General features: G+C 39.4%; 1 protein-coding gene across 1 annotated transcript; it reads right to left on the reverse strand.

Moving 5' to 3' along the window:
* Nucleotides 1–22,922, reverse strand: fbxl2 (F-box and leucine-rich repeat protein 2). Its single transcript, XM_008421898.2, has 14 exons — nt 22,359–22,922; nt 15,726–15,787; nt 9,347–9,401; nt 8,051–8,125; nt 7,741–7,835; nt 6,356–6,520; nt 6,102–6,228; nt 5,314–5,388; nt 5,071–5,201; nt 4,866–4,926; nt 4,155–4,199; nt 3,497–3,553; nt 3,184–3,396; nt 1–2,371 (listed from the first exon to the last, which is right to left on the reverse strand). The coding sequence occupies exons 1-14, from the start codon at nt 22,386–22,388 to the stop codon at nt 2,264–2,266; spliced, it is 1,299 nt and encodes a 432-aa protein (XP_008420120.1). The 5' UTR covers nt 22,389–22,922; the 3' UTR covers nt 1–2,263.
* Between the last annotated feature and the right edge of the window lie 4,327 nt (nt 22,923–27,249).

A 27,249-nucleotide genomic window follows, 5' to 3' on the forward strand; every position in this document is an offset into this window, starting at 1 on the left:
AGCCATTTTAAATAAAAATACAGAACTTTACCATAGAGGACATTTGTATACAGTGAAACATTTGCCGAATTAAAATGGATATGGATTCTGGACATAAATATTTTCCATGCACAATATTTTTACTTGAATTAGAAATTCTGAAAACAAATTCTATAATTTTCCAGATTGTGGAGGAACACTGGTTCCATTAAAGAGACAGGAACGGTTTACTATTAGTCATCTTTATTTGTTCATTTGTCTATTTTTTCATGTATTTCTTTATTTTTCTTAAACATAAAACTGTTAAAACTGTCAGAGGACATTAGTATAACAACCAGTCATGCCAGCTATGTATCCATCTAAATCTTAATCTTCCTTTTTCTTAATCTTTGATCCTTCCCACTGCCCTGCCTCTCTCTAAAGCCTTTAAGCACTTGGCACTAGACAGCATTTACCAGTTTTTAGTGTAGCATTATCTCACAAGCTGGTTTCATTTAGTCGGAAACATTTTAAGGGGCTCCATTTCCATCATGGCAAGACAAAGGTGAGATCCTGTTGATCTTAAGGCATACTAAGCAAATTAAACCAGCAATTTTAGGACTTTCCAGCAATCACATTTAACTTTGCTAGGTTTTGCATCTTCTGTAGTGACAACAGGAACTCTGTGTTAAATCTAATAAATTATTCTGATAAATTTCCTCAGAAGTATAGAATTCTATTCTTAATAAATATTAATGCACTGCTTAGCAACTGTAAACAGCTGAAATGGAAAGATAAAAGCCAATTTATAACATCTTACAACAAAGGTAAAGTGACAGTTACATAGAACTATACTAGAGAGACTTTCAAATAAATAAATTTATGTGATTGTCAAAAAACTTGAGGTGCCTTTGCTCAGTCTTGAAGCCAATCCTTTAGCTCTCTTCGTATTCAGTTTTGAAGCAGTTCCACCTACCAAAGCCCTGATTGATAACCAGATACACACAGCAATAAATCTGAATACTGGATGTTGCAGTCCCCTTAACTGTGTGCCACAGTCACATATGTGTAATAAACTACTCAGACTCACTCTGAACAGTAATGGGGACTGGAAACCTTCCGATGTAAACAGGTTAGCCTGTGCTGCTAACCTTAATCTGAAATGTAAACAAATGCTTCAGTGTCAAGTAGGAGATAGTTCACAGGGCTTACTGACAGAATTGGACCAGGGCCTACAAGCCAGCAGAACCACACAGGTCACAACAGAGGTCACTCTTTCCAGAAGCAGTGTAATAAAACGCTTTTTGACCCTCAGGGTCTTGTCATAGGTCCTTCTTGTTAAACAGCAACGGTTTTTACATTAAAAAGACAAGCATATGTCTCTTTCTGAATAGACAGCCATGGACACTTACAATAAGCACTGGAAAAAAGAAAGGAGTTGCAGTTGTTTGGCCTTTTCCCCAGTTTTTGAGTGAGTTTCTGTGAAGCTCTTTTTGTGTGTGTGTGTTGCAAAACATTCTCTGTACAAACAGAATCAAAATCTGAACAAAAAGTTTCCCAGATGCACAAATAGGTCACATGTCCTGCTTTGTTGTACTTCCTGTTCGTCCCAAGTGTTCCACACTTCAGACTCGAGCTTGCTGTGCCAGTACTTGCACAAGATCTGCATTTCAGTCACATCCCGGCTCTCGTCTCTCACAGAGCTGCAAGTCTGTTAGCTGAAGCAAAAAAGAATCACAGGATGGTCACGTAAAGGTGACGTGTGATTGGCCGAGATGAAACTCTGGAGTTTGTAGCTTGTCCAGGATGGAGAGAACACCTCTTCTCTTTTTTTTTTCGTGTTTGAAAATGATGCATTTTGTTTTTTGATGTTCCACTGCAGTCTGTTGCACCGAAAAGTTGGATATCCACGGTGTGTGATTCATTATGAAGCGGAGAACCTGTTTTTTTGTCTTTGGAGGATGAAGGAGAGAACAAGACAGAAATAAAGAAAGTCCGTCCAATCATATCTCTTTCCTTCAACCTCTCCAAAACCCCTCCGCCCCCCGCGCTGCTGCAGTGCCGACTGGTGAGCAGGAAGAGAGAGGAGGGGCAGTTTAAACCGATCAGGGATCAGTGGAGATCAGTCCATGTATTGATCTATGATCAGGAGCAGTGAGTGGGTCCAGCCCCTCCCCTCTCCTTCACCGCCTACCCTAGCCTATCCTAGCCCGTTCTTCCCTCTCTCCCACCCGCAACCCCTTCGGAGCCCATATCAAAGCAGCAGAACCTGTAGACAGAGGTGCCCCCCTCTGGCCCTCCATTGTCAGAGGATGATGCAGCAACGGCACAGACGCTGGCCCCCTCCATGCACAGAGGGGGGAGGCGTTACTGGGGCAAAGTATGCGTGCACTTTGATATCCGGAAGCTGGGCCTGTGCAACAAAGAAATACATTTATTAGTTTGGTCACAAGTTTAAATCCACTTATCAGCATAAATGTAATTTATTTGGAGCTTTTATTGTTATATGTGTATGTGGCCAAATATGAACTTGGTAAGAGAAAATTAACCCAATAGCAGTGGGAGTGCAAGTATGCATTTCATTCTGCATGTATACATTTTGACTGTGTGGAAGAAAATATCCATAATAGAAATTTTGCAATGCTCTATAAGCTCGCCTCTTATAATACCAACATGTTTTTACAGTGCTTTCTGTAATATTTCTACTGGGCAAGAATGATAATTAACACCTTATGAGACTTGGTTGCATAGACAAAACACCCAGAAAGGACATTAACTGAACGATGTTGAAACTTGCTTATCTTCTGTAATGAACTGTCAGGCCTAATGCCCATGTTTAGATTAAGTAAAATCCTCATGCAACAGCGTCAACCCATCAGTAAGTTAGCTGAAATGTTGGCACATTAATAATTACCCCACTAAATCCAGATCTACAATTATGTTCTTTCAGTTTGTCGAACTAAAGAAATTTGATTTGCCAGTTAAAATTCATGCAGTTTGCCATATTTACTTTTGTAAAAATGTTACACTTTGTTGACTTTGAAAAACTATTTTCTGCACAAAATTAGAAGCCATGTAAAAATCCTTCTCACCTAGAAAACAATGTTGAAAACAAACCAAGATTAATCTAATTAAAATCCTTAAAGTGTAAATACACCGCACCCTTTTCACAATAAGAAAAGCAAAAAACATGCGAATGAACATCTCTCCGTTTGTGCCGCTCACCCTGATGCGCTTGATGCCAGCCCTGGTGACTTGCTGGCAGTCGTAGAGTTCGATCCGTTCCAGACGGTGGCAGCTCTTGAGGTGCTCCAGGGTCACGTCAGTGATGAGGGGACAGTTGTCCAGCTCCACCACCGTGAGGCGCTCCTGGCCACAGGTGCTGTTGCTGAGAGCTCTGATGCCATCATCGGTGATCAGCTCGCAGTGGGACAGGGACTGGCGGGGGGCATGAGAGAACGGACGAAGACACGTTGATGCACAGCCAGGCTGAGAGGGATCTGGCACAAGTTCAGACAGTGCAGGTCTAAATGTTTACCAATGCTTGCAGCCGTGGGCAGTGGATCGACAGCTGAACCAAGGTGTTATCGGTCACCTGGGGGGAGGACGAGCTTGATTAGAAAATGTCTTCACATGTCTCCTCACAGCTTAGAGGCTGACATCTCAATGTGGATTGATGCGCTGCATGATAATGTGTTGCAGTGAGTCTCTCTCTGTCCAGCTCGCTGCATTTAAAAGTGATTCAAAGGGTATGCAGCAAGAAAAAAAACACTTTTATCCACATAGTCATACTGCTCCAGCCTGCTACAGTCTAACCTTTTCACAGAACAACCGATAAAGTAGGGGTGAGCGAGACAGGCTTTGAATTTTGACACAATATTTTGAGGAAGTATTTTGATAATGACGAAGCCTAATTTAAATAGGCTTCTTCAGGACACCAGTTACTGAAAGAAGTGATATTTGTATCACTAAGTTTCACACAGCTGCATATTTGTTGATACTCTTGTGGAACGAGAGGATTAATGTATCAACAGTGGAGAAAAATTATTTTAAAAAAATAATATTTTTGTTTTGTGTTTTTATTTAACATCATTACATAAAACTTGTCAAGACAATAATAAATACAAAATTCTTATGATAGAAAATTTTTCACGATAAATGATAAGCGATACGTTAAATGCCACATATTCACTTACCAGAATACATTCTTCTAAGTCCATTTTTTCAAGCTCATGACAGTTCTGTGGAAAAAAAATATGGATGGGTTGTTCAGAAGTAAATTCAATTCAATTTAGAAATGGTAAGTGAAATGGATGGATGGCTCAAGACCCTTCACATTGATGTAAGACCCCACCCCCGTGTCAACAATCAGCCAGAACGTGGATGACAGTTACTTATGGATGCAAAATGTATGCAATATACTGTCAAGAAAAGGTTCAGGCAATGTTTTTAGCTATGAAGACAAAGTATGAGGAGGAAAAGTCATGAGCAACAGACTCTCACAATAGTCCCATCGCAATTCATAAAAGAAAAAAAAAAAAAAAACGGCTTGAGAGCGTTTGTGTGATCAGATCCGTGATCAGTAGAAAATATACCAACTTTGGATGTTGTGCAATTCCATTAAACAGCATTTGCACTTTGTAGTGCAGTGCACAGTGTTTAACACTTAAAGCCCTCCTAACCTTCTGCTGATAATCTGACGAATCAGTGGTGTTCATTTTCCCCACAGAGGAGCTACAACTAATGGTGGAGGCGCAGCAACCTACCATAAACGCAGGTAAATTCCACACATTGAGAATTAGCCTTGTCCAGTAGTACTGTTGTCCAGAAGACCGCGAGTATGTCGTAATCTGATGTGAAAGGGATCGCTGAAGGAGGAACCAGTAACACAAACTAATAAAACTCACCCGTGCAAGAACCGTGAACCCCACATCAGTAACAAGCGAACATCGCGCAGCCTCGAGGATTCTTGCAAAACAGAAAATAAAGTTCCGATAAGCAAATATTTCCATTAAAGAAATCTGTGACCAGGAGAGGGTACTGACACCAATCATAAGCTTCAAATTTTATGCATTTAGATAAACCAGCTACGTTTAAAGTAATGCTACTTACTTGAGTTGAGGACAATTAAGTCCCAGTGCAGTCAGAGAGGCGTCAGTGACATTACTGCAGCCAGATATGCAGAGGATCTGCAACTTGTGGCATCCCCGACACAAACTGACCAGGCCTTCATCTGTTATTTGCTGGTGGTGTCGGACAAAGAAAAACAAGTTAGAAGAACATTCAGCCATACAAACATTTCCCTCAGTTATCACTAATAGTTAGTCCATTCAATAAAAGAAATGCTGGACTTACTGTGCAGGACTGCATATTGATGGTGGTCAGTTCAGGGCAGTGCTTCTGTAGGTGCTTCAGTGCGCCGTCGTCCAGCTGGTTTACAGCAAACATGTTATTAGTGAGATCCATTTCTATAATTTAGCTGTGTAATAAAATACTTAATGTCACATTTCTCAAAAGAAAAAGAATATACAAAAATGTATATATTTTTCCAAAGAGATTAATAATTACCAGAAAGTGTGTAAAAAAGCACAAATCTTTCCAGCAGAATCTGTTATAATTTTTGTGAATTTTACTTAATCAAAAATTAGGATTTGTTGGCTTCATTTTACCTTCTTTTTAGTGAGACTGGAATACACCAATGATTTCACTAGGCTATAATTAAAAATCTTTATGTATCAGGACATTTGTATTTATAGAATCTGGCTGCTTTATTTTAATTGTATTTAAAATAGATGTTTTTCACATAAACATTTGTATTGGGTCAATTGTAGATAAAAAATAAAGAATTAAGCCAAACAATTCCAGAAATGTTTTAGAAAAAAAAAAGAAAACATGGAAATTTCAGAGTTTGAAAAGTAAAAAAAAAAATGGACTTTTCAAACTCAGAAATTTCTTTGTTTTTTGTTTTTTGTTTTTTTTTTTAGAAAATTTCAGATTTTTTGCCGGAGATTTACTCCCTTTTTTTTCTAACACTCCATAGTAGATATAACATTTTATAAAGGTAATTCATACAAACACCTATATAATAATGCACTGCAAAAAGAAACAGTAGTACTAAAATGAAATAAGTTGTGTGTTTTTACCTGTGTGCAGCCTCTGAGGAAAAGTGATCGTAAACCAGTGCAACCTCTAGCCAGGGCCTCAATGCCATCACGCGTGATCTGGTCACACCATGACAGATTCAACATCTCCAGCATTCTGCAGCCGTCGCTAAACAACATCAACATGAAAACAAAAAAGGTGTGAAAATCAAGGCACTTTGACAAACAGCGTTTGCAAAACATTTAAGTGTGTAAGACCTGCCGAGTTAAAAGTAGGGTTACGACCTCAGAAATACCTCAGGGCCTTGAGGGAGTGGTTGGTGACGGAGACGCAGGAGGTGAGATCCAACTGTTTGAGCTTGGAGCAAAACTTGCTGAGGCTGAGGCAGGTGCTGTCTGTGATCTTGGTGCAGCCGTTCAGGTTCAGTACTTCAATGTTTCTACAGTTCTGAGCAAATGTCCTGGAAAGCAGGTGAAGCGTTAGAAAGGGAATTTCTCAAGAACCGTTTCATTTTTTTTAACTTAAAAGTCAGATCATGGGAGTCAGCGAGGAGCCAGTACATACAGTCTTATTTCACATGTTGCTCTCATTTGAAACCTTCAACCCTTAGCTACATACTGAACTTCTTTATAGTGCATTTCAAAGGTTTTCATACCCTTTGAAAGTGTCTCACACTTTGTTACAAACTAATGTATTTTGTTTGGACTTTATGTGACAAAGGAGAATAACTGAAAGACTTTTTCTAACAAAAATCTGAAAAGTGTGCAATGCCTGATATTTCTGAACAAAATCCAGAGCAACGAGGGAGAGAAAATGCGTTTCTGCAGTTTTCGAAGATTTATGGAGCAAACAGGCTGAAGAAGGTTGTTTGTTCAGGTGGGACCGATATTGAACTATTTCTGACCGTCATCTGAAAAGCCATCCTAATGGCAAAACAGGGTGGTGGCTGCTTTTCTTCAGCAGGGAGAGCACAGCTGGCTAGATTTTATGTGACTAGAGTCAAAAATAAAGTGCAAATTTCATTGTCCAGATCTAGATCCAATTGAAAATCTGTGTCAAAATCTGTGTCAAAACTAAAATGTACATTTACAACGTTCAGAACAATCTGAGCCATTTTGTAAAGAACAATGGGCAAAGATTTCAGTCTCTGAATGTCAAAAGCTGGTGGAGACATACCCAAAAAGACTTACAGCTGTGCAAAGATGAACCACATTTTTTCTTCTTAATTTATAAAAATACTCTGAAGATATTCTTTTGTTGGTCTGCCACGTATAAAGTCTCAACAGTCCTACAATTACATGACGAATAAATGAAATGCATGGCAAAATATGTGAGCAAATTAGAAAGAGTTCAAGGAGTAGGAACATTTGTGTAAACCTGCTTTTTATAGAAGCAACAGAGCCCATCATACAAAAGAACTGTATAACAAAAGGTTGCTTTTTCTTCTTTTTTGTTGAGTGGGTACAAAGTAAACTAGGATGAAAAGTAAATAAATGAGCTCCCAGTAGAATCCCCAGGGAATGAAGAGGTACAAGCTGCTTAAACTTATAATCACAGAGGCAATAGCAGCAAGTAAACAAACCAACAAGAGAGTGAGTTTTTCTTTTATTGAAAAAAAAGATCAAAGCTGAAGTGCACTCATCTAATCAGTGTGTGCCAGAGAGGCAATGGGAATCTCACTTCATAGAAGCATCTCCAACGCTCAGGCAGCCCCTGAGGCTAAGCTGCCTCAGGAAGCCTCCACAACGCTTCGAAATGTTTTCTACCACCCGGCCCTGAGGGACACAAGGCCAAACAGAGAGAGAGAGCAGTGTGAGTGGGCAACAGGACGGTGGATCAGCTGAAACGTCACAGTCCACACCAAAGCCTACTGACCCAGCACTAAGCCTTGGGCTGGGTAATGCTACTCAACCAACGTTCACATTTACACATGCGGCGAATACGTTACTGTCCACTTTATCGCCTTCGCCATAAGAAGCATGGGACTCACTTCTATGTCAGTCTGGAAGTTGAACAAGTCGATCTTCTGCCAGTTGCTGCCATCTAGAGCCAGGACGTTCCACGCCTGAGAGGGGCACACCAGAAACGGGTCAGACAGAGGTGGAGAGGGGTGAAAGGCATTTCCTGTAGCGCGAGAGAAGCTGGTAGAGAGCCAGCCTCATGGCGAACTCGGCATCAATACGTTAAAGACAATTTACTAATAATCTTTAGAAATGTGAATACTTCCATTCCTCTAATGGTTAGTTTTACTCCCATATGGCCAAAGCAAATGACTATAAACTGCTTTTTTTTTAAATAAACTTGATAATTAAAATATGAGAAGCTTAATATGGAAAATAAGGTAAAATGAAATTGCAATAATAATTAAAAATATATCATTTTTTAATGTATAGTTCAATCGAAATTATTACCATTTCATTAGCAAAAGTTATTTAAGATTAAATCCAATTTGTGTACCTAAACACATAAGGGTATACATTTACACTGATATCTATGAAACAGACATCAATAATACTATTTAAAGTACTTGAAAGTACTTTAAGAAAATTTAACTAGAATGTCCAAAAACACTTCAATAACTGGAATTCATTTGTGATCTACGTAACTTTTTCTAATTTTAGTTCCTCCGTAAATATCTCTCTAAACTCTGGGAAGGTCATTCTAAAAGTGCAGATGACGTTAATCATTCTTTACCAACTATGACAAGATGTCCAATACCCTGAATAATTGAACCACAATCAGTCCAAATAAGAATAAAAAGGAAGTAGGCTGGGATGAAAATGCAGCCTTAAGCTAGGACACTGAGGAAAACATGGAGGTGTTGAGAAAATTATATAGTTTTCTTTGAGTCAGGTTACTTTGTCACTTTGAGATCAGCAATAAAAGCAATGAGGACTGAATTCTAATGTTACAAGAAAAACACCAGGAGCTCCAGAAAAAGAAACGTATCCCTGTGCAGAACAGAACTTCAGTGTTTTTTTAAAATAAATGATTCAATTCTAAACAGTTTTTAGTTTTTAGTCCACTATGGCACTGTTAATTTGCTTCAGGCCAGCAGAGGGCACTTTGTTAACAACACTGAAAGGAAATTCAAGACTGGTCAAACCCTCCTGTTGTCCTAGGGTCAAAATGACCGAGATTTGTATGTGTTTTCCCTATACACAGAAAATGAGGACAACAGGAGGGTTTTAAATCGGATCTAGGATGTCATTTAAAAAATATTTGCTGGAATCATAAGTGCTAGTGGGCACATAAAGTGCATAAAGTTTTGAAAGACTGTGCTTACCTTTGACACCTGTGCACATCTGCAGAGTGTAACCACGTCTAAATAGGAAAATATTCTGCAAAGAGAAACAAAAACTTAATCTTAATTTTGACCATTTTCACAGCTATTGGTTTGGTTAAATGCATTTTCTGTTCAGTGTCGTTAAACTCTCTTTTTTAATCCTTTCTAGTGGAGTATTTTCTTCAGCTGACACATTTACTGGAAATATAATCAGCTAGGTCCTGATGTATGGATTCTTATAACAATTTCATAAAAGGCTAAGTTTAAAAGGAATGCAATAAACAAAAAGAAAAATTTAATCTAATTTCTCCCCCATTGTATGGATGACATTGCATGAGGCACAAGAATCAGCAGTCAAGATTTGATCAGCAGTCATTACAAAACAATATGGCAAGTGAACAACTCTGATTAGTCACCTTATGCCTTTTGTGACGTCACCAGAGGAACCGCCACCCGGAAACTTATTATTTAATTAAGATTAAATCTATTTTACAATATAAAAACAACAGAAATCAGACATGTCCTAAAGTTTGACTTATTTTACACAAAAGTCTGACGAGTGGCTTTAAATATGGGGTAATCTGTTAGCTTGGCAGCAGGAGAGCCCAACATTGAGGCGGTGTTTGAGCTGAGGGCCGGTCAGCCACAAAGGGCCGCATGCAGCCGGGCTACTGGGTCAGCTCAATCCATTAATCTGCCAATGAGTAATCTTTGGCACTCAGACATCTAAGCGTACAGTACATGCTTATACATGAGGATCCAAATGAGCCCAAAAACACAAACATGAACGTGTTTGTCATCCCAGTTGCCAGTTATGAAACTACTTGTTCAGTGTCATAGAAACTGTTTTAAAGGAAGGATGTATAGAAAATATAGATTTAAAAGATTGTCACGGTGCCAAGGTTTAAAGTACAGCTGTCGTGTGAATGTCCTTTTAACACGAGATGTCCATTGTTTTCCTCTCTTTACCCAGACAGAGGCTGTGTGTTCTGAGGCATGTTGGGTTGGGACATGTTCAGACATGTCCGTGTAATCTATACCAGAGTAGCTCCCAGTTCACAGACAGCACATGCGCACACACACACACACACACACACACACACACCACTGTACAGGAACACATAATCAGTCATCGCTGCGGCTGACCAATCACGTTCCCGCTCATCGATCCCCCTTCTAATAACTGGTTAATGGCCATGACACTGATTATTGATGGACTGTCTGTTTTAATCAAGTACAATCTAACTTTCTATTAAAGTGTGTCAGAGAGGCTTTTTACCACCCACAGAATTCAGTTTCTAAACACTCAAATGAAAATCAATCAGGTGCACAGAAAATTGTTTGTTGTCCCAGCCATTCTAAGATGTGCAAACTAGTAAGCATTTATATGAAATTTCAGATTATCTCAGAATTAATCCAGCAACATATTAATCCAGCAACATATGTGACTGCAGAGCTGCACAATACTTCAGTTGCAGTTGTCATCACATCATCAGTTTGCAACAGCTGATTTTATTTTATACTATAATTCAAATATAACTAACTGACATATGGGTCAAACTCAAGGCCCGGGGGTCACATCTGGTCCACCATAGCTTTTTTTATGTGGCCTGCTAGCCTCTAAAGTGACACATAAATGGAACAGACAAGACAACAGTGTGTTTAAATATTATTTTACCAATCAATTTAAAGCAGTTTTATCCGTTTTCTGCCAAATTACATCACTCAGTCCCTCCAGTTTCTTGTGAATTATCAAGGAAATTTAAGCAAAATCAACAAATCCTTGCACTTTTTTCCGCTAATCCATAAGTGTGAGTTTATTGCAGATTTTTTGCAAAAATGGTAAAAAACATCGACTAAGCGATGGTTTACTCCCACCTTTCAGGTGGCAGTGTTTTTTACTTCTACTAAACAGCTGCATCAGCCTTATCTAATGTCGAGTTATAATCCATAATGATACAGAGAGTAATAAAAAGTCTCATTTACCATCATAGAGAAGTGCAAATATTTCTAAATTACTAACGCAAACACTTCATATTGCAAAAGAAAAATCACAAAATCATGGAGGAACTGAAAAGATGTTAAATAGTATATAATTTTAGCAATTCATTTCTATTTCAACAGTTTGACAGGTTTTATCAATACATTCTGGCACCACTGGCCCTTTAAGAACATTTATGATCTTGATTTGGCCCAAAAGGAAAATGAATTTGGTGTAAATCAGATAGCATGCTTAGGGAGTTAAATTGATTTTTGACTTTCTTTAATGGCCACTTGTTTGACATTATGGAGCATCATGTGTTTATAGAGATAAAAAAAAACATGGCTGAAAAATGTGCGTAAAACAGAACCAATACTGTTGCAACTTTCAGAAGTTAAATGGCAATTTTATGTTGCGCAGGCTTCAACAAAATGCGAAAAATGTCAGCAGTTATGCTGCATTGTGTGAAAGTTACAATTTCATAAAGGAGACATGACAGAAAAGGGGGGAAGTCAAAAACACAGCACAGCTAAATTCAGAGACGTAACACCCTGACATCTTTAATAATGGCTTTTCCACCTGAATACACATAAAAAAGCACTAAACCAGAGATTCAATGCGAGAAATAAGCTAACAGTCCTTGATTGTTCTGTCAAATCCTTCCCTTTTTCTCCAGACAGGATCTTAATAGTGTACAGTCCTATTTGATGAAAAAATGAACACCAGACCCTTGAAGCGTGGCAAGATAAGAGCTGGTCCAGCTTTCGGCACAGTTTGAGGCTGGTTGCCACAGTAACAGCTCAGACATAAATTTGGGTGCTGCTGGTGGGGAGCCTGCTGAGTCAGCCCTTCTGCGTAAGGAGACCCTGAACGGCTCTGAACTCTCTCTGTCAGACGTAGTTCTTGTACATATCACAGCTGTTTTTCACAGTTTATATGCGCAGCGAGCCGGCCTACATAACAGCTGCTTATCATGCACCAGCTGAGAGGCAGAGGGACAAGAAAACAAAGCGGAGAACTCAGGAACATCCACAGAGATAGGTTACGCATGATCGCAAACGCCAAAAACAAGAGCAATTATTCAGATCGACAAACTCGTATAAAATTTTGGCACCAGTTACCAAAAATACACTGCATGAATGACATGCTACAAACAGAGTGTTTGTCATGAAGCAGCAAACTAATAAACCTCCCCTAACTTTAGCAGAGTTTTAATTCAGACCTACAGCTGTGTCTTTATTAAATGATAGCCTGAAAACTGCAAGCTATTATCATAATCAAATTATTACCCAAACCAATACAGTATTCAGGAGAAAGTACCCAATGTTCTGTTGAGACGTTGTTCCTCTTATCATGAATATTGGGTTTTGGACTGCTGACTGAAAAAATAAACATTGAGTCACTAGGTGTTTTAAGGACAAAACAAAACAAACAAAAAAAAGCAGATCAAATAAGAATCTTGTGTTTCTTAACAAATGCTTAGAGATAATAAAAACCTCTAGCCCTCTGATTTAATTAGCGTGAGCGTGAGTTACATTCCCTGGTTCATCATGCTGTTGATCTTGAATATGACACCCCTCGTGACGCTAAAAAGTGGAGTTATCCAGTCCAGGTTTATTTATGTGCACATTAAATCGTCACACAGGACTGAAGGAGAAATCAATCTAAAACCACCTTTAATATTCTGTACAACCTTTACTTTTATAATTTTGGCTTTCAGTCTTCTTTCTTTTGAGCATGTCACATAGAATAGAATAGGTAGAATTCAACTTTATTGTTATTGCACACGTCACAAGTACAAATCAACAAAATGCAGTTTTGTATCCATGTCTTTCTTTGTTTGTTTGTTTGATGATTTGATGCGTCTACCTGATGAGGGTCGGAGGTTTCCTTGCTAGAACTTTCTTCTGGTAGAGCCAGTCTCTACTTGACTTCCCTTAAATCCTTCTCATCAGAAGAAAAGTAACTATTTGTATTCTTCTTGTGGTTAATGGTGCCGCTTTTGTGTGAAATGCAATCTCTAAAACTGTGACATGAAAGTTTTACTTTAGTTTCATTAGACCATCACCTTTCGCCCACAAGGAATTAACGTGCTTCTGAAATCCAACTGAATCAAGCTGCTAATATAATTCATAACTGAGCTTCACTAGATTATTTCCGTTTTTGTACAGACTGTTTGGGATTTGACTGAATCATTTTCCATATGTATTCTTCCCTCAACAAGTGAAGATATTACCAAAGCAAAAGCACAAACAAAAGTGTTGCGCATGCGAACCGGCTGCATACCTCACAGTTTGAACAATGTTTTAATGAGACTACTCCTTCATGTCATTCAGAAATGCTTTTGTCCTTTGAAGCTAAAACATTCGTCAGGGCCACATTCACATATCACTGGTATGAATGTCATACCTGTTTAAGGAATTTGGAGCATTTGAACCCTTGTTTTGTTTTACAGAGTGGAACTATGATAAAACAAACAACTTCAATGGATTAAAAAAAAATGGAATCGGGTGCACAAGAATTTATAGTATGTGGATACATGCCCTCTAATTGAACAGACGTCCCTTAACAAATTACACATCATTAAACATGCTGTTGGGTCGTTGTTTTAACAATGTGATCCAAGCTGTCACCCTCAAAGAGAGGAAAGCTGGTTAGAATAATAGGAAACAACAAAGGAACCACTAAGGCGCAAGCCTCTCGTAAAGTGGAAGACACTCCAGCGCCAGAGTCCACAGCGATTTTAACATCAAAATAAAACACCTTCAAGCTCAACTCAAAATTTGTTGTTTTGGTCTTTAAGGGCCGGTATTCTGTACATCAATTGTCTCAAATGCCTTTCCTAAAGGGCTGCCGTCCTTCAACTTTTAGATGTCTTTCTGCTGCAGCACACTTGGCTCCAGTACGAGCTCATTCGCATGCAGTCATACAGCTCAACTGCATGCTAGTGGGGCAATTTACCATTCAATTTAAGTATGTAGGACAAGGGACACATCTACAAGTTACAAAACCTCGAGAACTGCAGTTTGAGACAACTACTGTACATTTTAGATATCTTCCTGCTGGAACATACCTAAAAACAGATGAATTTGTCATTATCAGGCTCCTGCAAAAAAAAAAAACTACAAAACACTAGATCCTAGCCCTCAACGACTTGAATTGCCCAGTTTTGCTGCGTGTTTTACGAGAGTATGAGGTAAAAAGCTCAAAAGGACAAAATTTGAGATTACTTTCCTCAGTGAGAATGTTTACACCAAAGAGTGTTGTAATCAAAACAATCTGGTAGTCTGTACATATGGTGGGTTCACTGTTGCTGATCCTGCTAATTTTTTTTGTCATATTTCTAGCAAGAAAAGGGACTAATGGTAATTTTTTTACTTCAAGCCTTTTATGCTTTTTTTTTTTACTTTCTATCAGCAATTTAAGATTCATCGCCACAAGTCAGATGATTAAAGTATAAAGCTTAGCTTATGCTATAAGCAGACTGTTAATCTTAAATAAAAAATTAAACATTAAATCTTACATTTTAAGTCTGATAACTTTTTTATTTTGATCATAAGAAACCATTTCAAGCTACTGTAGAAACTGTTTTAAGCACGCATACAACATAACGTCTTTCACCAAGAAACAAAATTATAAAGGAAAAAAAAAAAAAAAAAAGAAGAAGAAAAGAAGGTACATCTATACCACAATCCATGGTTTACAAACCAGATTTACTGCTGTCACAATGAGTCCGCCTCACAGCCGATGTTGTGCAACTGTCTCGATATGACACATGTGACACCGGGTCATGTGTTGCAGCTGGAAAGCGCATTCTACCCTGCCGGACCAGCGAAAGTGTGATGGTGCTAATGGGTGGACTGGTAGCCTCTTTGGAGTGCAGATGGAGCAGCAGAGGAACACAGCACTGCGGAATTCCCCACAAGCTAAGACAAACTATTTATAGCACACACTCTCTCTCTCTCTAACACACACACACACACACACACACAGATATACAGCTTACACAGGCCTCAGGAGTGTTTCACGCATGCACACGCAACCTAGCATCGCTCAAGCACAGAAATAACATCATGTATCAGAGGAGGTACCTGCAGCCGTGCCTCTTTCCAAGACATAAGCTAACTCATACGGCACGTACAAATCAGCCTGGGACGATGAGCACGTGTGAGGCCGCGCATAATGTCAGATTTATGGAGCGTATGCAGCTGGCGTGTAACAAAATATTGGTCTGTGGGTCACACATTTAAACATGTCAAGGAAAGGGGCTGATATACAATCACAGAGGCTAACGGCTGATTCAGCTAATGAATAACCCCGACCTAAGACTTCAGTCAAGGGCGATTTGTGTCGTGTCGTGGGTGAGAGACTGCGTTACTGATGTGTTTTCAACCCTACCTGAGAAGAAGCTCTTTGGGGAGCTTCTTGTTAATTGGCGCTTCATCGCTGTTTGAGAACACCTGCAGAGACACAAGATAAATAGCAATAATGGTGAGAGGATTGTAAGTTTAACAAGCTCGTAAAAGCATGAGAGAATCTGTGTCCTACGAGCGTATAACCAGGCAGCAACCGCAACCGTTTAAAGGTTTCATTTATGTCAAACATGAGCAGAAACAGAGCCCCACAAGTTGTTTACATTTGTCATCCAAAACTGAGCTAACACATCTTTAATTTATACTAATAAACACACCAGAGGACACATTTGGCTTCTCGTGTCCTCCTCCCTGCAACATTATAATTCTGTCAGGCTGGTCAGCTTGTTGGCATGCTTATCTCAATTAGCCTACTCGCTGGATGTCTGGCCATCTGCTGAGCGGCACACACATACACACGTATGCTTAGGCACACTCGTAGGTTATTAAAGCCCGACCGTTCTGGGTGAAGAACAGTTTCAGGACGTTCCCAATCGAGCCGGGCTATGAATTCAGATTAGGGCAAACACCCGCAATCACACAGCCTCTGCAGGCACACGCACATCCTGTCAGTGACACGCTTGGATCCTAAAGGAGTCAGCGAGTGTATCTAATGTGGAGGACTCCCTGCTGTGTCACATGCAAACAGGAAAACAAAGGGAAGGGGAGTGATCGCTGTGCAGGATGAGCAGACATGACCTCTTTTAAACAGAAAGCAGTCAAAATTAGCAAAGAGACGACTAAAAGGGGGAAGTAAAGATCAGAAGACAGAAACTGAACTACAGTGAAGAAAATAAAAATAGATTATTTGTTAAAAACCACAACGTAAAAGAAGAACCAGGAGACAAATGAGGAGGCAAAGGTTAAGAGTTTGAGAGGTAGAAGAGACAAGAGAGAGGGAGTTTTTCAGCAAAATATTAACCAAACTGGTTTGAATGTTAACGGCTCTGCTATGGTAACAGCAAAATGGACAAAGAGGCTTGAAATGTGTAAGCGCACTTAAGGCGTTTCATCACAGCTCACACCTCTGCAACTCCATAAAGCTCTGTTGCATTTTTTATGACTAAAACACATCATTATACTGAATGTAAGCATCAACCACTGCAGTGTGTCAATTTAAAGCCTTTTAGATCACTTCAAGCTCCTCCCTTGTAGAAAATGTTGCTCGTCACTATGGTGTTAAAAGTCTTTAGTTTAATTTGACTAGAAAAGACTGGAATGGCAGAAATGTTCCTAAACCTTGATGTTTTTTAAACATTTAGTCAGGAGAAAGGGGAAAACAAATACAAAAGTGTTTATTTTCAGGGTTTTGTGACAGACCAAAACAAAGTATCACATAGCTGAAGTGGAAAGAAAATTATACACAGCTTTTAAAGGTTTTTGCAGAAAGAAAAATCAGACAAAAGTGGAATGTATTCAGTACATTTCCTCGGTCACCCCTGAATAAAACTGCAGCCAAATGCAACTTTTAGGTGTCACATAATTAATAATCAAGGTCCAACGACGTGGACAGGAACACAGCATGCAGGTATGTGAGAAAGTTGTGAGGTTTGAAGTGGTGTTATGTTATAAAACAATATCCCAAACTTCAATACTTTACTGTCCGAATTCACTTATAATTATATGACAACAAAAAACAAAGTAGGTGATTTTTGGCTGGAAAGCCGATACTATTCATATTAAATTAACTGGAATATAACCCACTTAAGAATATAAAACTTAAGAATGATGCAAAGTCATTAATAAAATGAGTAATTAAATTAAATATCAAGTATCTAGATTACTTTATTGATGCCACCATTGCTAAAACATTGCTTTAACAATCAATTACAACACGTTTCTGTACAATCACTGCACAGGTGGTTTGAGGTATTGAGTATTACTCTATCAAATGTCTGAACATGAAAAGAAAAGTAGAAAAACTGCCTAATCCATTCATCTAAAGCTGACGGCAAGGTGAGCGTTAATTAAACAACCAGCCAAGAGACCCACAGTAACTCTGAACGAGCTGCCAAGAGCCACAACTCAGACGGGAGACTCTAATCTAATTTTGCCCCCCAAAAGTCTGTACTTTATCAAATAGTTGGAAGAAGAAAACCACTGCTGAAAGAAAGCTTTCACATATCCTATTTTAAGTTCTCCACAAGCCATGTACGGGAAACGGCAAAACAGCAAATATGTGGAAGAATTGATTTTTTTTCTCCGCCATCTACATCTAAAAATGAACATTGTACATCACCATAAACACGCCATCTTTTCTGGAGCTGACTGGAGGCAATCGTGTAAGAAAAACCGCAAAATACTAGAGACAACCAAAGAGGTTCCATCAAAAAAACGACCTCAAACATCAAGCCAGCGCTAGAATGGAGGAGTTTACCATGATTGAGGATCTGTGGCAAGACCTGAAAATTGATATTCGCAAAAGCTCTTCATCCAGACTGACTGATCCTGAACTATTTTGGAAAAGAGGAGTAGGTGAGTACACTCATTTTGTATTCGCAAAAACGAGTGTCTATGATGTGTTGAATCGAGGGGATAGAATACAAAAGCAAGCCACTCTTTTTGTAAAAAATATTTGAAAACCCATGCATCACTTTCCTTCCACTTGGAGAATGTGTGCCAGTTTGTTTTTGCCCAATAAAACACATTGAGATCTGTGAAGGACACCGTACATCACTTCTTGCAGCTGGTCTCTAAATGTTTTCAACAGCCTAAAAATCCTCCAGTGGGGATGATAAATAGAGCACACACACAACTCTTTCCTTAAGGTGTTACAGATGACAAATTTCAAAATAGAAGCTGGAACCTTCACGATGGAGAGGATACTCTAAAATCTTTCAGGAATTGAAAGTCCCAAAAAGCACAGAGCCCGTCGAAACGTTTTGTAAAACGGGAAAGCAAAAGCAGAATGGTCTATGAAAGGTCTAAGTAATGAGATCAAGAGGACCTTAGTGGGAAATGAGCCAGACTTTTATGACACAGTTGCAAGACAAAAGTCATAAGATGATTAAAGGTTCATGACAGCCTGCTGAGAGGAAGCAAATTGCCTTCTGAACAACTCAGTGTAGTTAGGGGCAAACTCCCGTTGTCAGATTAAATAAAGATTAAACGATACGATCCCGCTTCCTCCAGCATCTGCAAAGGGAAATGGGTTGCTTAGAACCACCTTATAATTACCATCTTTGCCATCTGAAATGGTAATGGCAGCATCCTGCTGTGGTGGGTCAGAACAGAAGAGAGAAAACATGAAAAGAAAAATAATACAGGAGGAAAAAATTGAGCTCTCTGACTGCAGGGGTAAGGGTACTAATCCAACAAAACAACAACAAAGCAGAGATGCAGCTTTTTGGGGAAACTTCAGCAGTGATCCAGCCTTATTCTGGAACGCCGCAGTGCTAAGGTGCAAAAAGATGCATCCTGCCATATATATTTTCAGTAAACAACTCTACAAGTGTTTTATAATCTAAAGAAGAAATTATGTTGCCACTGCTGCAAGTGTTTTACCTAAATGCTCCAAAAACAAAAGTAAATTGCGTTAAATAACTTTTAAAGCTTGACAAAATGTGAAAGCTGTGAATCTTTTAAACAAAACAGGAAGGTCCTGAATCTGTCAGCAGATTCAGGATAAAATGTCTAAAAAAGACTCGAGCTAAAACTACATCTGAAACATGTCACTTATCTTTTACTTCAGCTTAGAAACGGAACATTTTATTTTATTTGTGTACAACTAGTTCGCAACAAATGACCTCTAAAAGCACTTAAACTAAAAAGATCCCATTTAGACAGAAATGCACTGTAAAGTCAGTCCAGTCATGTAGAAAGGTTCAAATTGAATTACACACATTCCAAGTAGATTCTAGACAGAAAACATTGCAGATAATTTCAGTTTATTATGACAATAGATAAAATATTTCCATCTAATGAAATGCTGAGACTCTAGCTTTGCAGCAGTCCCTCAAACTGAGCACACAGCAGTGGAGAGGAAAGGCCACATACACTAAAGAACAACAAGATAAGCAAAGAATTAGTCGATTTACAGGCCTAAACTACAAAATAATTCCTTTCTTGCAATTAGTCTCAATTTCAATGTGTTTATAAGCAAATTCCTAAAATAAAACCAAAGAGAAACACAGAAAATCACAATGAATCAATGGACAAATGAAACTTGATTACGAGTTTTGGATGGAGACTTTAAAATCTGCATTCTAAGTTGATTCTGGAGCAGATAAACCTCAGCAACTGGTTCTTTTATTTATTATAACAGCAGTGCAGCCTCCCTACCCAGTAAGGTGGCATTCCTGTTCCTAGACAGCTTGCAGCAAACTTGGACAGCCTGAAATTTTCTTCTACCAAATAAAAACTGCTTTAAAGAAATTACAGTTGTACTACGTCAATAATGGAGCCTTTTTGTAAAACCCGACTACAAAATATCTCAGGAGTCTAATAGTCAGCTAGTTAGTCCAATCTTTCCTTGCCAGCCCACAGTTTGTTTGTTTTTTCCCACAATACACTGGTTTTCATGCAAGAACACCAACACGTCCTGTTCTGATTTACTGACACTAAGTATGTGAGCACACCCAACTGAGAAAGTCAAGTACCATCAAGTCAAACCCTAAAGAATCTCAGCAATGTGTGAACAGCACATCAGATAAACCGTACTCAGCGCCCGTCGGACTGGGTGATATTAGGACTGAATCCGGCTAAGTCAAATGTTGAGTCCAAAGTGTTTTAGCAGGCCTGTTAGAAATAAAAGCTTGTGTTTTGACCTGCTTCCCTGTAACAGTGAATTTTGTGTAGCGAATCTAAAAAAAACAACAACAAAAAAAACACTCAGTGTGTTTAATGAAGCATATCATGGAGCCATTGTTCTTAAAGTCTGCAGCCAGCCGTGGATTTAACAAAGGAGTTTGTAAACTAGTTTAAAGACACCATTCGACTTCACACTGACATGTGCTTGGCTGTGACGGCTCCGCTGTCACGGCTTTTTTACAGCAGACAGTGCCGAGACTGTAAATATCACTCATAATATACTGAACCGAGATCAATGCTGATCAGGCCCAGAGTTTCTGTTAGCATAAAAACTCCCTTATCCGGCTAGCTTTTATGCTAACAGAGCTAGTCGCATTGTAGCCTCGCAGCGAGAAGGTCCTGGGTTCAAATCCCAGGCTGGGGATCTTTCTGCATGTAGTTGCATGTTCTCCACATTAATTGTAGGTTTAGACAATGGATGGATGTATAAACTGTGGAGGAAAAAAACATTATATGTGTGTGACTAGCTTATTCAGTCAGGTGATCATGCTTTTCAGTGTAGACTTGTCAGAGTTATTAAAAATAAAGAGCCAAACTGAACTGATTGTGGTTACAAGCAACAAGAACAATTTGGAAAATATTTGAGATTGATTTACTGTAAAACTGATTAAACTAGAAGTCTGTTTAATGGTGCATTCACACCGGCTCTGTTTAGTCCGCTTTAATAGTACTCTAGATTGTTTACCTAGAAAGTCTTGCTTGTTTTGGGAGGTGTGAATGCGTAACCGAACTCTGATGCGAACCAAAAAACTCTGGCGCAAACTTGAACTCTGCCTACAAACTTAGGTCTCAGTTTGCTTGAAGTGAATTCTGGCGCAGTTCGAATGCATATGTGAATGCCAAGTGGACCGGAGTCTGCTCCAAATGTAGGAAGCGGACTATAGCGCAGGGCATTCTGGGTAGATACAACCAAAACAAACGCTAGCAGGAGAAACGCATCCTGGTTTTTTTGCCAAACACACAAGAGAAATCCTACAACCACTAAAATCTGACACCACTCTATTTTTGTTTTCAATGCCTTTGTGCTCGGTGTCTTCGTTATTTCCTTAAGTAGTTCTTGGTGCAGCGCCATCGTAGGTGGTAAGCAGGTTTTTCAACGTGTTTCGTTTGTTAACACACTGTGCAAAGTAAAATCAAGCCTCACAAGCTGAAAATGTAACCGGTGTTGTCACTTTAGTCCCCAATCAACCAGAGTGTAAAATCACCCCAACAGATTTTTAGAAATCCAAATTAAACCTCAAATTTAAATGAAGTTCACATTTGTTTAAATAGTCTATAATATGTGAGAAATGAAGAGCTCTTGGGGGCCCCCTGTCGGTCTCAGGGGATCATAAGCAGCAGCTTAGTTTGCCCATACCTTGGGCAGGCTCAGGCCCTCATGTGTAGTATGTCTCTTTTTTCTGGGAGGGGGCAGGGGGCCATTGGGGTAATCCAGCCCGTGTCTTCTGCCCTATCAGAGTGAAAACTAAACAAACGCTGCAGCCCACTCTGAAAGCCTGTAACCTCAGGCGACAGACCCTGATATATTGACTGTACACTCAGCCACAGCCCTGTTGTCTGTCCAGCAGTCCCCAGCTCCTTGTTTTCACTGTCTGCTGCTGGTGCGGGAGGACAACAACAGGATTTCGGATTACCCTTGACCAACAAAACGCCTCAGCTCCTGACTGCGTGTACAAATTAGGAGCAAAGCCGCACGCACACACACACACACGCGCGCACACACACTCAAACACAGTTTGCTTATACAAGACTCCCTACTGGAGACAAACAGTTTAACCGCTGGTGGTCCACTCCCTCCCTGTGTCATTACCTCGAACCGGCTCTTGGTGATACCGTTCATGTCTGCGGCGGCACCTTCCTGCTACAGACAGAACCAGTGGAGCCGCTTCTACGGCCGATTTTGTCGCCGTTTTATTTTTGGGAGCGTAGGAGCCGAGCTGAAGCTGGGTCTTCACAACCTCCTCCTCCTTCTCCTCCTCCTCCCCCCAGCCGCCAGCGAGGCTCCTGTCTCCGGGTCAGTGAGGAGGCGGCAGCGGTGGTGGTAGCGAGGCGTGGTGTGGGTCCGGAGCGGCCTGCGGTACCGTGAGCGCTCGCTGTCTCGGAGAGCGAACGGCTCCCCAGCACGTCTCATCACAGGGCTACCAAAATAACAATAATAACATGGACGGTTCTGTCAAGTGACTTCACTTCCGCCTCTCCCTTCATCATCGCGTACCAGAACCAGTCGGCTGCGCGCGCCGAAACCGTGAAAAAAACACTCGGTGAATGAGAGATTAACGCCCGTCGCTAACGCCTCATCGCTTCTTTCTCACATCGAGCTCCGTTACGGCGGAAGACACGAGCGCTCTCCTCGCTCTTTTCTGTTTACTTGCGGGGGGGAAGGGGAGGGGCAACGTGACGTCATTGATGCGGGGAAAAGCACGCGTGGTCGATTTGTTTTGATTGTGAGGTCCTCCGGGGCCTGTTTCTTCACAGCAATAAGGGACACGGGACGAAAGTTGGGCGTAGCAGAAACTGTCTGAGGGGAAAAGCAGTGATGAATTTATGCTTGTTTCATTTCTGGAGACATACAGCTCCAAACTGTTTTTTATGTCTGACAAAGAAAATGACCAGAAGTCCATGAGTGCAGTCGAAAGACAAAATTATTCCTATTAAATTCCCTAAAGCGCACAGGTAATTTTTGTTTTCCAATTTTAAACTGTTTCAAAAATAATTCAAAAACGAATATTGAATATTACCTGGCGGAAAGTTGGAGTTGTCTTAGAAACAAGACAATTATATTTGTTGTTTCATACTTTACAGCCATAAAAAACAAATAAACGTGGCTTTTATATCATTTTTGCCCTAGGAGAGTTAAACTTCAAATTTTACTTGTTTTTGTAAGATTTTAAGTGTTAGATCATCACAAAAAATGAGCTGAATGGAATACTTTCAATATTATTTTACATACACATGTGAAACTGTGCTGTGCATATGTATTTAATTTGATACCCCTAAATAAATCTAGAGCTTATTGTTTTCAGAGGTTAGTGAACAAACATCATAAATACCAGTGAATACTGGTGGATGAGGGATAAAGATATGAAGTTAAAGCAGAGTGAGGATGTAAAACAATATCTTAAGCTTTGGACATCTCACACAGCACCATTTAATCCATTATCTGAAAATGGAAAGCGCTTGACTCAATGCAAAACCTATCAAGACTTGAATGCCTCCCTAGACTGACAGGTCAAGCAAAGAGAGCAGTAATCAGGGAAGCAGCTAAGAGGTCCATGCTAATTCTGAAGTAGTGGAGTTGATAGAAATATGCATAGAGCAGAACAACAACCCTGAACACCAAGCTAAAGCTACAATTTAATGGTTGCTATCAAACTTTATTCATGTGTTAGAACAGCCCAGTCAAAGCTAAGAGCTAAATCTTACAAAAACCTTGTAGGGGAAAAAAATAAAAACTATTTACATTGGCTCTCTATCTAATCTGATATTTGAGCTTTTGCACAAATAAATATGTGAATCTACATGTGCAAAGCTGGTACAGACACACGAAAAGACTGTAATAGCTTTGACTACAGGAAACTAATGAGCACGGTGAACACACGATATATCAATTATTACAGCTACAAATCCACCCCACACTTTTCAGGTCTAATAAAGAAAATAAAAAATGGTATGTTATTAAACGCAACCTGCCATATAAATATATTTTTATGGCAGGTTGAAGATAAAAAAACGAACATGTGTTCTCCAATTCTGTGGCTAGAGGGCGCTCTGACATAACCAGCCTTATCTGATAACCTTGTGATGTTTCAGCTGTGAAAGTAACGTGATTTTTACACTTGCCAAGCAGCAAAACTTTACAGAAAGAATGTTCTGTACTGACACTTTCTAAATTGTTCTCATTTTAGGGAATTTTATACTTCTATTGCACAATTGCATCAAGTCACTCAACACAGCCAGCTGGATTTCCTAAGTTTGTTTAAGATTTCTGGAGTTAAACTTTTTTTTCCCTTCTTCTTTTTTCATTTTCAGTATTGACAACATTTAACTAACTTCAAATTAAATATTTGTGGAAAAATAAGTTTGTCTTTTTACTCAGAGAAGGCAATTTTTTATTTTTATTTTTTTACTTTTACCAATGCCCCACTGAAATAACTTGTTTAAAGGGATTTGTTACCATCATTGCATTAATTAAAGAGAGCGAGCGTCTTTTAAAGGGATTTTCAGATGTATTTTTTCCTCGTGCGTAATTTCTTCTTTAGTTCATATTTTGCTACCAACAGTCAAAGCAAGTGGCACAGAAATCTGGAATCAGTATATTTCATTTTTTATCTTTTCAGACTCCAAAAACACATGTCGTTTTGTATTTTGTTTGTTTCTTACCTTTCTTTCATAATGATGCACCAAGCACCTACAGTGGGACGAGAAGCAGGTGTGTATAAATAAGAGCAAACAACTGTTCTGCTTTTATTTCCTTTGGCTGTGCAGTGACTGCAGTTTTAATTCTGCTCAGTGTCTTAATATTCTTAAATGGCTCCAGCCATTGAGGTGCTACTTAAAAGCAAACCTCATGAACGTTTCAAGAGCTTGCTTGTTTTACTGTTACACTTTACAATCTGCCCTTTTAGTTGCTGCCATGACATTTTTTTTTTATTTTGCTTATGTTTTTTAATCTCTACCAACCCTGATTTGTCTTAAAGCATGCCTGGCAACATTTTGTTTTACAGTTTAAATTAACAGAATAAAAATCAAATAATTCAGAAAAGACCAGGAAGTTCACTAAAAAAATAACACAATTACTCATATTAAGACATAAACTGACTAAAAAGATAATAATTCAACAAGAAAACCAACTGAAAATTAGTCAAAAAGTGAAACAAAATTATAGCAAAATTAGGTTAAATGACAACCCAGACATGCAAAACAACCATATTTAAGCAGCAAACTGAAACACTAATATTTATTTTTTTAAACATATCTAAGAAATAATAATGGGTATGATTAACACTATTCTCAGACAAAAAATTTATTTACACAAAAACAAACTCAAGTAAAAACTGTGCCAAATAACTTCACTATAATTGAATGTAAAAAGCAGCAAATGATTTACCAGTAAAAAAAACTGCAGCATACTGATATTATATTTGAAACATGTACAACTGACAACACAGCCCAGTAACAATGAACTTATAGTTTTGTTTTGTTTTTTTGGGTGGTGGTGGGGGGGTTACAGTTTGTCAAAAAATAGTTCTCAGAAAGCTTTAGTTTCCAGACAGAAACTAAAGCTTTCCTTCTGGCCAATTAGCACATGAAAAAACGCCTTGTCTAGAGAGACAAAACACAATGCAGGCACAACAAATCCCAAATATTTCTGCGTTTTTCTGGAAATATTTTTACCTAATGACAATCAGCACGCAGCACATTTCCACAGCTCATTTCTCTGCATCAGCGAGTAATTAACAATCTCCCATCAAATGAATTAGCTCAGCCCTTTGAATAGCTGCTCTCATCACTCATCATGACTCAGCTGAGCATGGCAGATCGGTGTAGAATGTGTCCTGACGATCGCAGTGCGTGGAGCAACGTCAGCCGGGGTCAACCGTCACGCACACGAGTCTTCAACACAGGCTGACAAATTGCTGAAAGCGTTGATGCAGGGTGCATATAAATTTGACATGGGAGTGACAGTGCTGAGCTTTGGTGTATTATATCACATAGAGAATAGAGAAGAGATGTGACTCTCTTCTCCCGATTGGCTTGTTTAGTCTTTTCCTAAGACTAAGCAATAAGGAGATTGTCAAAACAAAAATGCACACCAACTGATCAGACTGCATCAGTTGGTGTGAAAGACACACACCTCTTTTTTCTTAGCTGGCACTGTCTTAGTCTGTGGTGACTGAGACAGTGCCAGTTTCACACTGGGCAGTGCTGTCCAGTACATTACTGGATTCAATTTTGGTGGTTGTTTGGTTCCTTAACATCCTAATCAATTTCCTTTTCACGCGTGACAAACCGTTTGAGTCAGATGGCCGCAACCTGAACACAAACGTGTGTCCAGTAAATTGCGAAAACATATCAAACATTTGCTTTGACACACAGTTTATAACCAAATAGTGCAGTTTTGACAAACATTGCGCAATCATTTGGAAGGAAATACTACTTACTGATAACAACATACAACTATCTTCTATTTTCTAACTTTCCAGAGCTTACTTATTGTAATGGGTTACAGTACTCCATCATCAAGTACGGAACTGTTTTTGTTCTTGTCCTTGTATGAAGAGACATTTTTAGCTACAAGGATTTTGACATCAAGGTGATACAAGAGCAGGAGGAAACACTGCAAATTGCTCCAGAAACCACATTTCCTGCTTGCTGCCTCACCTATAAGCGTTCAGAGCATTTCCTGTTTGTGTGAACCTCAACCTTTACTCTGTGTCTCTCATGGTGGCCCCCTTGCTCCACCATTATGACCAGTAACTTCCTGTGAGTCAGCCAGCCGGCAGCCCAGCTCGTCCTGACAGGACATACGTTCACATGGGAAGTCGCGGGTCTCACACATACGACAAGTAATCTTGCGGTTGTGCATTTGTGTGTGCCTGCGTGTTTACCTTCACAACCCATGAAATGGAAGCCTACTGGAAGCCCTGTGAGATTACACACCTGTGTGATGTCTGAACGAGCGTCTGTCTACAGACAACCCC

The sequence above is a fragment of the Poecilia reticulata genome, linkage group LG11 (genome assembly GCF_000633615.1).
Source record: "Poecilia reticulata strain Guanapo linkage group LG11, Guppy_female_1.0+MT, whole genome shotgun sequence".
In the NCBI taxonomy this organism is placed as follows: Eukaryota; Metazoa; Chordata; class Actinopteri; order Cyprinodontiformes; family Poeciliidae; genus Poecilia; species Poecilia reticulata.